This window comes from Homarus americanus, unplaced genomic scaffold, assembly GCF_018991925.1.
Source record: "Homarus americanus isolate GMGI-L3 unplaced genomic scaffold, GMGI_Hamer_2.0 scaffold24260, whole genome shotgun sequence".
Taxonomy (NCBI): Eukaryota; Metazoa; Arthropoda; class Malacostraca; order Decapoda; family Nephropidae; genus Homarus; species Homarus americanus.
This window is the reverse complement of record NW_024721079.1, coordinates 9,930,804-9,949,637: the sequence shown is the minus strand read 5'-3', so window position 1 is coordinate 9,949,637 and position 18,834 is coordinate 9,930,804. Positions and strand designations below refer to the sequence as shown.

Below are 18,834 nucleotides of genomic sequence, written 5' to 3'. Positions count from 1 at the left end.
TGGGGGCGATATTATAAATAATTCCATGATAATAATAATAATAATAATAATAATAATAATAATAGTACGGTAGTATTGGCATAGTAGTATTACATTCACTTATATTCTCTTCACCAATGACCGGCTCGTTCGCCGCTTGGGCGATTGGTCACGTCTCTGTTACACACTGTTGGCAAGTACTGGGCATGCACCGGCTCCTGAATGTACCTAAACCTGCTCTAGTGTTGGTCAAGTCTGGCCTTGAAAGAGCTCACAGTCGGTGCCGTCACAACATTTTCCGGCAGATTGTTCCAAGAGTTAACTACAGTACTCTTACTCCGAAAAAGTTTGCCCTCACAATTTTCTAGACCTGTTGCTTCTTCAATCTTGAGCTGTGACCCCTTTTGGGGCGAGCGTCCGCCAGCTCCAGGTAAGGACACTCAACTGAGTAGTGCCTCTTGAGATGCTTATACTGTACACCTCAATTAGGTCGCCCCTTGCCCGTCTGTAATATAAGCTAGGCAAGTTCAGGCGCTCCAATCTCTCAGGGTAGTTGAGGTGCCGAAGTGCAGGCACCAGTCTGGTGGCCCTCCTTTGAACATTTTCAACCAACTGACAGTCCGTAGCATATCTCGGGAACCAGACGGGATGACAGTACTCCAGATGGGGAAGCACTTCACTCCTGAAGATCGTTACGAAGGACGGACCTCCGTCCGTCTAAATATCGGACGACCTTCTTATAAGACCTAATAATTTATTTGCCTGATTTACCTTCTTCTCGCAATGGCCCGAGAACTTCAGCTCATTGTCAACATACACACCTAGGTCCTTCTCACATTCAGTCTCAAATAGTGTAGTTTCTTCATCCCGTTGGGACAGATGATACGTCCCCTTACCGTTGGTACGCCCCAGGTGCATCCTCTTACACTTCGTGACATTGAATCTCAGCAGCCATTTCTTCGACCATTCCTGGAGCTCACAGAGATCCTTCTGCAGCTCTTCACAGTCCGCTTGGTTCTTGATTTCCCGAAATAACTTGGCGTCATCATTAGTGATAGTAGTACAGTAGAAGTAGTAGTAGTAGTAGTAGTAGGAGCAATAGTAATAGTAGTAGTAATAGTAGTAGTGGTATTATTGATAATAGTAGTAGAAGTAGTTATAAACATTAATATTGTTTTTTTTTTCACGGGGATTAGCCCACCCAGGCTAGTATAGTAATATACAGTCGTCAGTGTACCTACTATACGTACAATGTCTTCACGCATACTAAAATTTATATTTAGATTATCAACTCACATCAATTTATAAACTAGTATGATGATGTTGATAGTTTTTACTGAATGTTTATCCGTGTATCTTTGTAAGTGTTTAAATATGGCGCTCAATGACGTCATGACGGGATGAGTCTCGCGGGGTCTCGTCAGTCCTCACACCGGCGGGTTCGAATAGTTGCCTAGTCTTCGTCAGTTGTCACAGGTAAGCCCAAATCCCCCCATTTATCACATATTTAACCATTATTTGAACCCCATAACTTATTTGAAAAGTATATAGGTGCCTTGAGATCATATAGGTCACTAGCGATAGGAATTAAGGTTTATTTGGTGTGTAAATGAGTGGATTGTGTCGTTATATCAAGGTTGGAATAGTTTGTTTTGGTCTGGTGTTTCTCCCGCGTAAACTTGTATTAAATCACATATAACCTTAACTAACTCCTTTTAAAGTTTCTCAGTGGTCTAATTAATGTGTATATATTTGTTTTTACTCATTAGCATTTGTAATTTTAATATAATTGATTAATATTTATACTAGTTATTCGTATTTTTGAGACATGACACATACCATTGACGAGCCTGGGGAGATTATTTAATTTGTTTTATTTTCTCGTTTAAAATATAATATCCTTATGCCTTTAGAGCATTGTTTCTTGTGTAATTTATAATGAGTTATCTGTGTATGTTCACTGTTGATTTTTTATAGGCTCTTGATTATATTACGAACTTAAATAATATATTCTTGGTATGCATTTCGTTATAGGACAAATCTTGCTATACGGTAGGTCCTGTTTTTATATGGCAGATCTTGTTTTTATTACAGGGTAGGTCTTATTCTAGGACAGGTAATTAATGTTCCCAAGGCTGACCCCTGTGACACTTCTCACCCTAAATTGTACTGTCAACCTGGCAGTGGTATTGATGAGTAAACACTGCTTCCTGCTTCCCCTAATGTTAGTTTTATGTAGCTTATAACTCAGGTTTTCAACGGAGTCAGCCATGTTAATATTGTTATTATTATATACTCTGTATCTGTATTTTCTGGCTAAATAAACTGTTTCAATATCAATACCTATATACAGTTACACTGTCAAATACTTTATTATGTCAAATACTTTACTAAGGTCTAGGTAAACTGCGTCAAATGACTTGTTGTTGTCATAATACTTATCATCCAATCTTAAGCAGGGTCTGCAAGATTTCACACCACGCTGGTGGTTTGATAGGAAGTTATTTGCCATACAGTTCTGTAATTAATTTATCAATGTTTCCCAAATTATGCTCACTAAGCTCTTCACCACCGAGTATGTTAATGATATACCATAGGTTTATAGTTGTTTTTTATCCTTGAATCAGTGGCTAAGGATTCTCCACTTTTTCCCTCTCTTATGAGCACGAAAATGGAATTCAGGGAACATAAAATTTGCATGAATTGAGACTGAATCAGTGCTTGATGTTGATGAATATACTGTATGCAAATATCTTTTACATTTTTCAGAGGTTAAATTTGGGGAGAGCTCCAGGCTACTTGTGTCAAAATGCCGCACAAAAGACGGTCTTCTGTGGGATTTGCTTTGTCCCCAACTAAGCGATCATCCATCCTGACTACCCCACACTCAGAAACTCCACTTGCAAAGAGACAGTCTCTGGCCGACATGTCATTAACGTCTGACAATGTTTTCTTGGATGTACCGGAAGTAAGTGACTAATGTGTTTAATGTGTGTAAATACAGGTGCTGTACAGTACTGTATATACTCCCAAGAATATCACCAATTGCACATCTTCTTAAGTAATGATGAAATATTACTTATAAACCTTATTTTTTCATTTTAATCTTTCACCAATATGAATTCGACAGTTGTATATTTAACACAATTATCCCCAGAGTTGAATGTAATACCGTACATTCTGAGATCTGGCAGTTGCCCTTTGTTATTTGTTAACGAGGGTTTCATATTTTTTTCACTGGGCTAGTTAGCTCTATATGCCACAGTTTCATTTACCCAATTTTTTCCACAGAATAATGATGAGCAAGAAAAGAAGGAACGTCAGTTAAATCGTCTACAGCAACAGAGACAATCACGGAACTTTTCCTCCCCGACTGTAAAACCCGCAGACAGTCGCAAGTCTGTCAATGCTGTAGCTGGACTCACAAACCAACAGCTCACAGAACATTATTCAAAGTGCATTCAACTTTCAACTGAAAATGTAAGTAGCTACTGCACACAAATGAGTAAAGCAGATCTTGTGAATTCATTTAGGAAACATCTTGAAATTTTTTTATTTTAGTCTTAGTCTACTGTATGTGAGATCCATATGGCAAATTCACCCACAGCAGAGCTTGCCTTTGGTGAAGAACCTTGACTTTTGTAATTATACTTATACGGGTATACAGTATATATACATATTTTTATTTTTATTTTTTCAGAAAATTAGCGTGAAGAATGCATTCAATCTACAACTTATCGACTACATGTCTGAGATGCTTCAAAGAAAGGATTCTGATATGAACAACTTCCAGGTTAGATATTCCTCAGGATAGAAGTATGTATTGAATTGGTGATGGAAGATTTACCTTGGCTGGGGCTGATCCAGGAATATCAAGGGGGAACATGGAGAGCACAGCAAGCCGACCCAGCTGGGGGTTTGGGAGGACACTGTAAGCCGCCTCAGAATTTTTTTTGAAATTTAAACAACACCATGGGCATTTTGAAGCTATGTGCACTTGATATTAGGAGATATTCTCAAGTCAAAAGTAACAACTTTTTACTATACAAAAATGCCTGAGTACAATACAGCATTCAAGAAAAGTATTTGAATTTTCTGATGAAAGGGGGGAGGGGGGGGTTGAACACCCCCCCGGATTGTCCCTGCTTGGCCAGTCAGTTAGGTCATTGTGCTCCTTTATAAGTAACCCAAGGCACAATACCCAGATACAGTATTGTAGACTCTCAGCAGTGATCTTAGAGGCTACACCCACTGTTCATCATTGTTCCCATTGAGTCACAGGGAGGTTGTTTTTGACTTGCACCTTCTTAGAGATTTATTGAAATTTATCAGTTTAATTATTTTTCTGAAAATGGTCATAAGGTCAATTTTGAATTATTTTCTGCATGAAATTTAATGTTTTTTACTGAAGTGGATCATTAGATTAATTATTGTGAATTATGGAATTAATCAGATTGATAAAGATTATTAAATGGTTGTTTCTTTTTACAAAAACTGACTTTTGTTTTATTAGTGTATGTTAAGGTAAAATTTCTTATAGTCGGCATTTGTACGTTTACTGTGAATACGGTACAGTACAGTAGAAGATATAAGGGTCACTATGGAGTACTGTACTGTACAACCTCAAGAATTTGGAAACATTTTGGACTACAATTTACACATTTGGCAAATCAAGTTTTTACATATTCTAACAGGTTTTATCCATTCATTGCTACTTTTTTCATGTAAAGGTTGCCAGCTGTACCTTAGATGCAAGCGCTAAGATTTACGCATACCGTGTGGACAGCATTCACACAGATACACTGAAGATAGCTGGTGGCTTAGGTCGTACTCAAGGTAAAGAGAAGAACAAGGAAAATGGTGAGGATGATCACATAGAAGGAGCAACTGTAGGAGATAAGAAGAGAAGAAAGGTAAATGTCGATTGTTTTGTATTTTTTTCGTTAATTTTTTAGTATTTAGACGGATCATGTGAAGATTGGGTGTAATTGACCACCCTAACATAATGTAACCTTGTGCTAATTCATATACACCTTAACCTTATGTAACGGACATAGCCTAAATTAACTTGGCACTAACCAAACTTAATCTAACCTAATGTAATACTGTACTATATAACCGAACTGAATCTAACCCCCTCTCCCCCCCCCCTGTAGCATTAGGGAATTTATGGTTAAAAGATGAAATAAGCTGTGGTGCCTAACCTTTTCATGATCCCATTTGTCATAGCGTGTGGTATATGCTGTACAGTATATTGGGAATATGTTGCTTTTGAGTTACAAGCTGAAGAGGTAAAGTTACTGAACTAAAGATGTGACTTGAATAGAAAATCTGAAATTTTTACTTTTGCAGGGTAGTAACTTGGGGCTTGGGGTTATAATTTTATCTTCATTATATAGTTTCCAAGGTTAGAAACAAGACTCAGTGCCTCACTGTTGGTACTAAAACATGTACAGAACAGTATTACAGTACTGTACCTCTCTATATCAAAATAAATGGTGGGCATCCAGTGTGATATAGAGAGGTAATACTGTATTGTACTATATTATGAAAACGTGGATATGAATATCATTGTATTTTGTAAGGTTTTTGTCAATCAATGTTTCTTTTTTGATAAGTAAACTTTTGATAAAAATGGCATTAAATTCTTGAAGATGTGTATGAATTGGCAGGACCCATCATATCTACACTGGCTCCTAAAAGTATCTTTACTGCTTTGTGTGTGACAATATGACACAACAGATGAAGGATTTTGGCAACTCTACCGAGACAACAGTTGTCGCAGCGTTCATTTTAAAATTCATTGGACCCTCCCTAAAGATACTTTTTGGGGCAAGTGCACTTGGGATTCCACTCTGAACAGTCTCTCATTTTTATAATAGATAAATTATTGGTGTGTGGAAAGATAAACAGAAGAAATCAGGTTGTGTTGTCTTATCCCAGGTGAAAAGGAAAGTCATAGAAACAAATTTAAAGAACATCAACATTACCAACTTTGATCTGGAGTTTGACGTTGATCCCTTGTTTAAGAAGACCGCCTCACAGTTTGATGATGGGTGTTCTGGCAGTGGGATCTTCCTTAATTGTCTTCAGTTACAGGTAAGTGTTTATGTGATCTACCAAAACTGTCAATTTTTTTTTTCTCTCAGTTTAATCAGTCATTTCATGATGTATACTGTAATATAACTGTCATTATTTACAGACACATTAATAACCCACAGCCACTAATATTATATAAATTGTTCTTGATTTATTCTTTCCTTTCACATATGTATATTAAGTTTTTATAACAATATCTTCCTCACAGGATGATTCGTGTGCCTTGATGCTGGACGCTGAGACAGTCATCAACAACTTCAGGGAAGAGACAACACCCGCTAAGACAGAAAAGGTACTCGTACCCAAACCTGAAGGTGAGAATCGCCACTTGTCTGACATGAATAAAAGTATTGCTATCAAGATATTGGGGAAAGTAGAGAGTAATAATTCTTTATGAGTAATAGTTACTTAGGATTATTATTATTTATTTATTTTATTAATTGTACGTTTTTTTTTTTTTTTTTTCACTTTAATGAGTACAGTGGTGGTGAGATTACCATACTGGGCTGGCTGTTAACTTAAATATTTACTGTTTTGTCTATTCTGGCCACTATACTGTAGTGCCTACATGTTAAAGGTTATTTTAAGGTGCTACTGAAGTCTCAATGAAGCTAATCTCTCTCAATTTAAATTTTACAAGTGAACCAGGTACAGTATTACTAGTCTGAGGCAGTCATCATTCTCTCGTTACTCTGGTCCTCTCATATGTTGTTACCTAATACGTATATACAATGATGTGAGTTTAGATTTAACAAATGTTTTTTAATATATTTGTAACAGGAATACTGTATATCTATTTGCAACCCCACTTATCCGCAATTGATATTTTGACTCCCCTATTTGATATTCGCAAAGCATACCTTGCTTATTCTCCTTGAAAAATTACGATACGTGTTTTCTTTTCATACGTGAGGACCTGCGGGGTTTAGAAATTAATAAAGTTCAGTGGGACCGTTCACACGGAGCATGAGCGGGAGACGCTCACCTCACACCTGTACCTGTACTTGCAAACTGCAGCGTGAAAAACACACTGAGCATGTAGAATTCTTCTAATGGCAATGGTAAATGCTAGTCTAAATGTTTACACTCATTTACAAATGCTGTACACACACACATGCACACTCACTTGCACAGTGTTCTTTTGTTCTGTTTTTATGCTATTTTAGTTATTTAATTGCATTATATGGAGTGTATTTGTATATTTAAAAATATATTGCTCTTAATTAAGAAATATGAAAAGCATGGGGGTGTGAAGTGAACTTATGTATGGACTTGGCATATCGCCAAGTTAGACTGTCCCTTTAGCTATATCCCTCAACCAGACTAAGCTGTGTTAGGTTTGTATTTTTCATATTTTTGGGTAGATATGTGTATTTTTATTCAATTTTTTACTCTTAAATGCACACACAATCATTCGTACAGAATGTGTAACAACAATAAAAGAAAAGAAATAATTAGCCCAAGTTCAAAAACATAAAGTGAATAAATATTTCCTTTGTCCATGGAAATTAGTGCATAGAAGGGGGGGTGTGGCATCAGGATCTCAGCCTCCCCCCTACCTGGCTAAGCTGTTACTTTCCAACTTGTATTTTTGGGTAGATACTGTATACTAGTATAAAAAAAAATCTATTTTTTTTGCATGCACACAATTGTTCATTAAGATTGTGCAAAAAAATACAGTTAAAGAAATGATTATCATCAGGTCAGAAACAGAGGGAATAAACATTTCTTTCGTGCACAGTACAGTAGTTAATGCGTGGATTGTGGGAGATGGAGGAGGGAGCAGTGTTGGGGAACTCGGCCACTCCAGTCTCCCATGTCTTGCGTATAGTGAAACTAGTATGTATTGCCAACTGGTAATGCGGTATTTTTTAATTGTTTTAGTATAATTATTATTTATTCTTCACATTTACTGGTCCAGGTACTGTACTACAATATACATGCAACCCTGGTCTCTATTGGCCTTGGATAATGAGTGTACATGTGCTGTACTGTATATCAAAAAATATGTGGTGAAAGATGTCGGCTGGGAACGCATCCCCTCTATTTACATTAATTCTTATAGGGAAAATTTTCCTGATATTTGCAATGAATTTTAGGATTGTATTCTTTGCAATAACTGGGGTATTCCTGTACTTTTTTATTTTGCGTGATAAGGAAAATTTGTGTGAAAGTGTGATAAAGTTATTCACACACACCTACCGTACAGTATTCTCAATAGTTACTTTAATCCTTTTTCACAGATTTAACCAAAAAGTTGATATGTCCAACCTTTGCACCATTTGAGTTTACAAGTTGGAAGTTAGGTGACGAGGATTCCTTCTGTGACACCTCTAAAGTGATGGGCGACATGGATGACAACCACAGATTTGATGTTAATGCTATACCTGCGCCAATCGACGAAAATGATGATTTTATTGATGATGGTAAGTATATTTAGATGATATCAAAAGTTAATTCAATGAAATAGGTTTTGTGTTAAATAGTAATCCTTAACCAGTATTCAACAGCTAAGGATTCATCCTCCCTCCGTATGTGCAAAAAATGGAATGCAAGGAACATGAAACGTCCACTGATGATGGCTGTTGTCCTTCCAGCTAACTTCAACAGATGATAGCTGCTGTTTAAGGATTAATACATGTAATTTTTCTGGGGACTTGGGATTTAGATACAGTGCTGTATTTAGGTTTTTAATCTGTTGTAGAACCTTGTAAAATATTTAACCAAGAGTACAGTATTAGGAGATTGCTACTTTTGACTAAAAATCCGTCGGGCACCATTTTAGTGTTCTGATGTACAGTAAAATGTCGTTAGCTGGGTTCGTGGGTGGCAGTATGGACTTGTATTTCAGAAAATGGGTGTGGTGACAGTTGGGTACACAACTCCTCTCCTGTCCCAAGGGTCATTAGTTCACCCCCAGTCACCCAGGTGTAAAAGGGCACCAGAGTACAGTTTGGGAAGGGATGTCAGTCAAGAGCACTCTTTGCTTTGAGGGAAAAAAAATCCTTGTTAAGCTGAATGTAAATGTTGTGGCTGTTTGTGGTGATGGATCTGCTAAAAAATTCTGTTTGGATTTATGGCAGAGATCTACAGATACAGTATATTCTCAATTTAACGAACTAATTCGAGCCACCCTTGTTCGTTAAATAAGAATTTCCGCTAAATTGAGCTCTCAGTCAACTAAGTATACACTGGAGCACCATAGGCAACTGAATTTACAGGGATGGATTGTCAGGCCACCCTTTCTTTGGTGGAGGATTAGTGGGTCTCATGACCTGAAGATGTCTTGAATAAAGACAAAAGCTAAATTATTTTAGGGGAGACATGACTTGACCTGATGCAATGTGGTCGCATATGACTGACCTGATGGAATGTCAGGTCACCCTTTCTTGGGTGGAGGACTAGTGGGTCTCATGACCTGAAGATATCTTGAATAAATACGAGTGTAAAAAGCAGAAAGGTGTGGGTGATTAGAGAGATGTGTGTTGTCTTAAATCCTGTGTGTGTGTCAGGAACACACGTCAACATAATATAGTTTGCGCTAGACATAAAAATTTTAGTAATTAACTTAGTATAATTGAGTACTACAGGTTGTGATAATTTATGTGTTGTGGTTGCAGTTGCAAAGCTTCATGACATCACTAGTGTATATACTGTAATGTGTCTCAACATTCCCTGATTTATTCACTGATCAGTTGTCTAAGTGCAAAAGTAGCTAAATCAAGCCATCGTGTATCATTTTTAAAACAAAAATTATAAAGTCAAATGTTAATAGACAATAGTTTAGTAGTGCTGTTAATGTGTGTGCTGTGTAAGTGTCTTGGCATGTCACCTCTCTCTTACCATCCACACACCAACCATGTGAGGATGAGGCTAAACATGGTGCAATCTTTCAAAATGCCGGGAACCTTTGTCCCCGGCCCGGAGCAGAAAGGTTTGGAGTGATTTTTTCAGATATTCTGGTAATTGCTTTATATCATTTATTGTTTTTATACATCTAGTATATTCACCGTAGGCTGAAGTGGGTTTTACTGTATCGTGTGTGAGCGTATTAACGGAATTAATCTCAATTTAGCGAACTGGTTCACTAAATCGAGCGAAATATAACGAAAAAATGCCTTCCGCTAAATCGAGAGTACAGTATACTGTATCATTACAGTAGAATGTCGATTTAAAGCGATTCAATTTAAGATTATTGATTTAGAGCGACACCCACAATTAACGACAAAATTTTAATTTAAAGCGAATCTCATATTTTGCGCGAGTCAACCTGGCGCATCATATTTAAAATTTTGTGCTTAATGTTTCTCTGGGCACGCTACACTGTCCTAAGGGCAAAGCTGTACTGTACATGTACTCAAAATAATGTACTAAATGATTACTAAAATTTTTGTTCAGTACAAACTATAGCATGATTATATTCCAATTAATCACTATCTTATAAGAATTCCAGCAGTGTAAATTATATTCTCCCTGGTCACTTCTGTGACATTTTATAAGCAAAAAACATAAACTCAAGCTAAAGGACATAAATAAACAAATAAATACTTCACTAGACCTTCCACGCCAACTGTCAAACTGTCAAACGTGTCCCTCCCTCCCCCATCTTCCCAGTCAGGGTTTGGTGTTTTAGGCTTAAAGTTTTTATCTTATATAATGTCATAGACTAAGGTTAGGAGAATATAATGTGTATTGCACGAATCCTTGCAAGACAGCGAATAATTTGAATATAAATGTCATATAAAATTTTTTTGCTCTCTCTAATAAAATTCTTAAATTAGAACTAAAATTTGTATATCTAATGCGAGCTATAGCATGTTTATATTCAAATTAATCACTATCTTATAAGAATTCCAGCAAAGTTAATTATATTCTCTCATGTCAGTTCAGTGACATTTTATAAGAGAAAAACTTAGTCACTCTTAAGGACAGAAAAATAAATAAGCACTAGACCTTGGCATAAACTGTCAAACATATCACCTCCCCCCCCCCGCCCCCCCCATACCATTTCACATCCCTTAATTTTAGCTGTGTTGATTTATGAGTGTTTGTTTTAACATAATACTACAAAAAACAATGTTTTGTTTATTCTAGGAAATGGGCTGAGGAGCATCTGGGTAGACTCTCAGTCTTTTTAGTATTTTGTTTCTCTCAAGTACCAAACTAAATTATTCCATTGAAACAACACTTCGATTTAGTGCGAATTCGGTTTAAAGCGACCTGTCTTGGAACGTATCTCGTGTTATATCGACGTTCTACTGTATTTTGTTTAACTAGAGTATTTTATGAATTTAGCTTTATTTTGATCAGAATTAAAGAATGAATGATAATAAGGTGTTCATTTCTTCATTACATTCAGCTTCAGGTTTTTGTGTTAGTCTGAACTGCCAGGGTGTGTCTACTGCTTGAACTGATGTACCTGTGGTTGATGTGCTACTCACTAACAGGACTCCAACAGCATTAAGTTTAACTCAGCATGTTTATGAATAATTATCAAATTATTTGTTGCTTTAGGTGAAGTTGAAATTGAATAATAATAATTCTTGGTAACTACTGTATTATAGTAGATATTAATAACTATCATTGCTGCTTTATGTACAACAGATCACTTTGGAGGTGATGAGTGCCCTGAGGATGGCACTGTGATGACTATTGGACAAGAAGGGTGCCAGAAAATGCCTCAACAAGTCATGGAAGCTGTGCACCTGAAGGATCACTTAGCGCTGAACCCGTCAGAGTACTCTTACTTTGACAACCGCTTGTTGTCTGCTTGGGCTGGACCTCGACACTGGAGGATGCAGCCATTATCAAAAGGTTTGTACAGTACAGGGGGCCCCAAATTTCGTGGATTTTTACTTTGCGGTTCTCGGTTATTCGCGGATGACACCCTGGATGTACCCAAGAATGTTTGTGGGTAGTTTTAAAGTTGCCGGCCTTTTTGCGGCTGGGACAGGGAGCCATTCATTCTAGACAGTAATTTCCTTTACCTGTATTGTAAATATATGTGTGTGTGTGTGTGTAGACACACACACACACACAAAACATACAAATAAATACTCTAACAAATAATCCAAAACAAATTTATTAAAAATGTGAGTCTACCCTCAGGTCCGTTCTCTATTACAGTAATTTATAAATAGAGCACGGACTTGAGGGTAGACTGTGTCACGTTTTTAATAAATTTGTTTCTTATTTTTTGTGAGAAGATTTTCCAATTATTATTTATTTGCAGTATGTGTTTTGTGTGTGTGTGTATGTGTCTACACACACACACACATACAATACTATAGGTAAAAAAAATAATTGTCCTATGGGAAAACAAATAAAGGGAATATACACTTCTTTGTACACAAGTAAAAATGTACCCCCCTTTTGCAAATTTTATTCACAGATTTGGCAATCATGGCCATTTTGAGAACCTAAACCCCACAAATTTGGGGGGCCCCTGTTTTTATAATTTGCTGTTAGTTTTTGTTTTAGTAATTTTTCAAATCCATAAGCATTCTTGGACTTTTTTGCGTTGTTCAAGATACTGGATTTTAGTTTTAAAAGACTGAGTATGGAGGAAGATCTTTAAATATCTAATTATTTCATGCATCCTGGTCTCTCCTTACAGTGATTCAGGGTGCCTGGGGTCATTCTTAGTACTGTAGTTGTCATATAGTGATTTACCTCACCTCATTAGCAGGATCATTGTCTTGTTCCACCATGAGCAAATGTACCCTATAGAGTACAGATACTCACTTCTTGCTTGGTGTACAAAGAAGAAATCCAATCTTTTTCTTTAATTGGAAATCAAATCTGTGACTGGCATGGACTGAGTTTCCTCCTTGTGCACTCTGCATTAAGTGAGTACACTATTGGGCCTGCTTGTCGGTGGTGTGAGAACCTCGCAATGAGTAAGAATCCTATCCAAGTCACCATCCCATGAGCTTGGCTTCTCAACCAAAAACCCTGGATGGTGACTGACAAGTTTGAGGAGATGCTGTTTTTGTTAGGAGGGAGGGAGAGACTTGGTACTTGGAGGTAATATTTATTTATGGAGTGTCAAGATCCGGATGTATGCCTGAAGAAGGACTGCGACCAACAGCAGTGGAGTTGAGTTGTGTATGAAATTGGAAATCCTCATACTGTTAGGGGTTTCAAGCGCACAATTTTGAGGAAATCAAGAAATATTGGGAAGTGGTGATTTTCTTTCTGATTATGAGCACTTGGTAATTTTTTTTATTTTTATTTTTTTTAATAAAGCTGGGTGCAACTATTGTTTTGTTATTCTTTTGTAACACATAAATACCCGCCTCCCACTATACCAAATGTGTGGGTACAGCTGTGATGTCTGTCTATCTATCTGGGACAAACTAGGTTTCTGCTTGATAAATTTCAGTAAACTCTCGATATATTTCAGGATTGATGTAAAACTGTACAGTATCATGATAATTTCTTGCTTAGGAGTGATGGGATGTGTTATTAACCTAAGTAATTTTAGTTAACCCTTTTCATGTAGACAGTGAAAGGGTATTACTCACTATTTTGGTTTATTGTATGAAAACTAATCTCACAATCATATTTTATCTTTTTTTGCCAACAGTAAAAGCCATGAACAGTGACAAAGCAGATGCTAATAAACGGAAGAAAAAGGAATTTATCTCTTTACTATACGACAAAGAGGATGAGGACCCAGACATAGCCAAGGCTTTTGCTGTGACCCGCAAAGCAACGAAACTCTCACAGATTACTCTAAAAATCTGGAGCAAAGAGAAGTCTACGCTGCCCGTTGACTTACATTACAAAGCAAGAAATTTTACAAAGTTGGTTTATATTTTTTATATAATTACTTCTATTATGTAAAGTACAGTACAGCAACTTTATTTATTTTTACTTTTTTGCCAAATTGCTTATATTTCCCCGAGATACTGTACTTCTATTTTGTCAAGTAACTTTTATATTTGGCCATGTTAATTATACTGTATTGTCAAGATATATTTTTTCCAAGGTACTGTTGTTTTATCCTGTAATTTTTTTATCCAAGTAACTTCTACAGTAAAGTCTTTGTAACAGCTTAATCAGACCTGAGAATACATAAATGCTATAAAAATTTTCAATTTTCTTTGTTTGCTCATACAGATGTCAAACAGGACATGACAATAATATTTTATGGTTCCAACTGGTGATTGGTAAAAATTTTCCACATTTATTAATGCTTATCGACCAATTTTTTACACTGAGTTGTATTTTTAGATTGTTTGGGCGTCCGTTGATCGTCATACAGAGGCAGAAAAAAGCGGCGGCTGTCGACGATAGCATACACGAATATGACTACGACAACCAGAATGACCGAGATAATTACTGTACTGATGTGGTAAGGTTTTTTTTTTTTTTTTAGTCAGTTGGAATGTTGCCAAAGAAGGTAACAACCATTCTATAAGACAAGAAAAATTTAAAAAATCTGTAAGACGGTGCTCGTGCTGGTAAGGCAAATAACCTCACTAGCTAACAGAGTCATTAATAATTTGTATCTGTCCTTGTTTAAGACTGCTAATTAATGTTTGCTGTATTGTGTGTATCACTAAAATTAGCCTTCCTCTGCTGAACCTTGATAAGTTAATACTGTACTAATGATAATACCGTACCTTACCAGTAAAAATAATCTATTACTGTAATAAGACTTGAATGAATATCACGCCGTCTGTTTCTTCTTATTGTGGATATACAGAACTATTTAAAATCCCAAATCTAAGCTAACCTAACCTACCCTCTCCTCTCCAGGTAATGTTAGGGTGTTTAATCATGAGGTGAAATAAGCAGTGGTGCCTAATCTTCAAGTGATCCATTTCATGTGTAGTACAGTACCTGTAGTTAGCGATCTCTTCAAACATAACATGCATATGCTCGTCTTTCAGGATGATGGGGAGAATTTAGGAGGCGGCTACGACATTACGGAGAACTTCAGCCAGACAATCATCGGTTCACAGCCCTTAACTGGAGAGGAAGCAAGTAATAAAACATCTGACTTCTTAGAGAATATGGTCGCTGCTCCAAACAAGGTGAGATGTGCATGAAGACTAGTGTGGGTGTATGTACAGTATATGTGTGTGTATGTCTGCATGTTATGTGTGTGTGTATGTGGGGGGAGTGATAAGATGGAATTTGTGCCTCTGTAAGATAGGTGTTGCAGGAGGAAGCTGGAAATTAGTCACCATCGCAACATATTGGGACTATATCGTTTTAGCCATCCAGACTATATAACACAAGACTTATAGAAGAACATGTTGCAAGGTGGATATGGAGTTGTTGTACAGGGTGAATCATAAATCACCTGACGGAATCATTGTACAGGGTGTCTCATGAACCACCCGCCACAAGGAAAATACATTACTATAGTACATACACCTTCAAGGATTTCAATATCTACATCAAAACACACGTTGATTCTATGTGAACGCGATGCCTTAGCTCCCCTTAATGTGTCTGGTAATCTTTCAACTGTCGTGTGATCAATGTTCTTGCCTGTGTGTTGTTGATTAACTTCTTTTACTGAACTACTGATCAGTGTGTGACCTCTTGCTCTCCATACATGAATATTAAACTGAGTCTTTCCTCTTAGTGTTAATTTCTCTGTTATAGTCATTGATTCGTTATGATTCACTCTCCTCAAAAGGGGGAAAAAAAATTAATTGCCCTATGATATATGACCAAGGATAAAAGGAGTAACATTATTTTTATCCTATTTTTCAGGTAGCAAAACTGAACATCGGTTATGCTCGCACAGCCAAGAAGGTGGACATGAAGAAATTGAAGGGAACCATGTGGAGTTTGCTGTCAGATCCAACTACCAATAAAGAAAATGAGAACCAGTATGTCTATCTTTTTAAGTCAAAATTTTTTTTAGTTAACCTATTAAAAATAATATTAATTTGTTTAAAGTTATATTGTGTGTTAAAGATGTGGGTGAGTACAAAGATTGATATTATTTAGTCTAAAAAAAATTAATTCTGGTCAGATAATAAATTAAATCTCCAAGTAGAAACTTGGTTAAATTCAATACAGTAGTAATAAAACTCAGTATTTACCAATTACAATTTCCAAATTAAAAGATCTCCCACCAATCACATTTCAGGACGCAATCATTCTGCCAAATTCTAAAATAGATATGCTAGGCCTCACCAATTCCTCTAACATGTCATGGAAGCCACACAACCACAACACTGCTAAAGTTGGTAATGCTGTACAGATGCTGTAGCTACTTCACTCCTGAGCAGTTGCTTCAAGTATACCTACAGTATAAGGGATTCATTCGTCCTAACTTGGAGTACTGCTCTCATATCTGGGGTGGCTCTTCTTCTGCCCAACTGTTAGATAGGGTGGAATCAAAGGCATTTCATTTTATTGACTCTCCCCTTTGAGTTGATAATAATCTTTCTTCCCTTTATCTTTTCCGCAATGTTGCTTCTCTCTCTCTCTTTTACCAATACTTTAACGGGCAATGTCCGGTAGATTTGGCATTCTGTGTACCGCCGTGGGCTCGTTACACTCTTTACCCGCTGTGTCCACTGTTTCTCTGTGGATGTCGGTCATACCAGAATAACCCGTTATAGTACCTCCTTCCTCACACAGCCAAACTGTGGAATGCTCTGTCTTCCTATCTGTTTCCATACTCATATGATCTGTCTCACTTCAAAGAGCTAGTTTTCAGCATCTTCGTTGTGTAGAATAATATAATCTTTTTCTTTTCTATATTTAATTTCTTTTTCACTCATCCCCCCCCCCCAGGCCCCGTGGGTCGATGACCTGTGCCCGGGTGGGTTATTCCCCGTTAAAAAATAAATAAATAAAATAATAAATAAAAAAAATCATCGTACAGGTTGTTCACATCTATGCCAGTAGTACAAGTGCTGCTTTGCATGTACGGAAAATACTTTTTACTTCTCAAATTCAAATAATTTCAGGAATAAGGTTTGCACAGGCAGATATGTACAGTACTCTATATTGTGTTTAATTTTTTGTGTGTATATGTAATGCCTCGGAGGCATCTGGAGTACCTGTATTGTTCAGATCTCCTAACTGTACTGTTTTGTCCAACATTTTTACAATTTGAAGTGTTACAGGGACCAAATAAACATGCAACAGTTTGATTACAGTGCATTCATAACATACTAGACCACAAATAAAGGAGGATCACAAAACTATTTAAAGGGGGATTTAAGTTGTGGCTAAGAATGTATCTTCCCTTTTTACTTTTGGAAACTCGTTTTGTTTTACATCAGACACTCCAATAGCACAGCGTTTACGAGATGGGCTGCACAAACTTGTCATCCCATAAGTGTGTAGACCATGAAACTTATTTATACCAGTGTATCCATGATGTGTTTAATCTTTACTGATGCAGTAGATAGAGAATGTCAACATCACTGTAACATTAGTTTGGTGACTGGACAAGTAACATTTATTGAGTGAGGATAATCTGGATCATATCTAATATTAATTCTGAGCCATAAAATAATGAAATGTACAGTACTTTTAAAGGTAAACTAAAATTTCATGATTCTTGCAGGAATGAGAACCAGGCTGAAATGGACCCCAATCAAATTGTCAGCTTCTCTTTATTATACAAGAAACTAACTCCCAGATTGTCATCCAAGATGCAAGAAAACATCTCTATTCCACTTGCATTTAGCGCTCTCCTCCATTTAGCCAACGAGCATAATTTGGAGCTTTATGGTTCAGGAAGTTTGGAGGATTTTTCAGTCAAACAAGGATAATAATTGCTTTAGTGCCTATTAGGGTAATTCACCCATGTAGGGGATATATAACATTCAGAAAAACCCGCACCTCAAGGCCGCCCCTGTTGCTATGTTTAATAGGCTCATGGTGTCCCCCCAAAAAAGGAACACATTTAAAGGACACAAAAATGGACTCCTTTGATTATATTTATTTATTTTATGAACACAAAGTTGGCTCTGTGTGACCTCTAAATTTTATCCAATTGGGTTCAAAATGTTACTATAAACTCGTACCTTTAATAGGAACAGGGGCGGCCTTATGGAGAAGATAGAATCCCAACCTTCGATGGTTTAGACCACCCCAGTGCCTGTGCGATCATGTCACATCTGGCCTCTTTATCTCTTGTACCTGATGTTGCTACTGTTGAGTGTATAAGTGGGGTCATAACATGGCTATTTATTACAAACATTTTTAATGTAGAATGAACTAAAAGTTATTGGAGCAAATATATAGTAATGTTATAAAGTGTCTCTTCATATTCTTTGTACAGTATATGTGTTATAAGTCCTTGTTTAAGGCAGCCTTCAGTTTGTGGGTGGATAATTGTGTTCTTTGGGGCAAAATTGCAAATATAAATTTCATGAATATTGTGTAGCGTTAGAATGGAGTTTTATGTGGAATGTAACATAAGAGAAATATTTAAATTTGATTTAAACTGAAAATTAAAAAATTAAATTGATTAACGAATAGGTTTCCCCCAAGATATAATTTTGGTTTGTGACTGATGTCTTTTTGTGGTTCCACACTGTCATCCAAGTGTGTTTGCTTACACAGAACAGAGAAGAATAAGGTAGGATTCATTTCCACAACTGGCTATATGGGAGCAAAGGAAACAAGATGAGAGGAATTCCTTTGATAAACTCATTTGTGATGAAATATGGAGAGTACAGTTGTGTTACTGACCCGGTGTTTCTTTTGCCACTGTATCATATAACCATTTGATAAGATCTTCGGCATTACTCTCAGATGTACATA

The 18,834-nt window shown here is 36.7% G+C and overlaps 1 protein-coding gene across 1 annotated transcript; it reads left to right on the top strand.

The window, feature by feature from the left end:
• Positions 1 to 1,411: 1,411 nt before the first annotated feature.
• On the top strand, positions 1,412 to 18,552 carry LOC121861542 (condensin complex subunit 2-like). The gene is made up of 14 exons (XM_042359393.1): positions 1,412 to 1,455; positions 2,749 to 2,947; positions 3,271 to 3,459; positions 3,680 to 3,772; positions 4,710 to 4,892; positions 5,923 to 6,078; positions 6,287 to 6,392; positions 8,322 to 8,504; positions 11,683 to 11,892; positions 13,667 to 13,886; positions 14,317 to 14,437; positions 14,979 to 15,122; positions 15,814 to 15,932; positions 17,630 to 18,552. The coding sequence occupies exons 2-14, from the start codon at positions 2,789 to 2,791 to the stop codon at positions 17,835 to 17,837; spliced, it is 2,091 nt and encodes a 696-aa protein (XP_042215327.1). The 5' UTR covers positions 1,412 to 1,455; positions 2,749 to 2,788; the 3' UTR covers positions 17,838 to 18,552.
• The last annotated feature ends 282 nt before the right edge of the window (positions 18,553 to 18,834 follow it).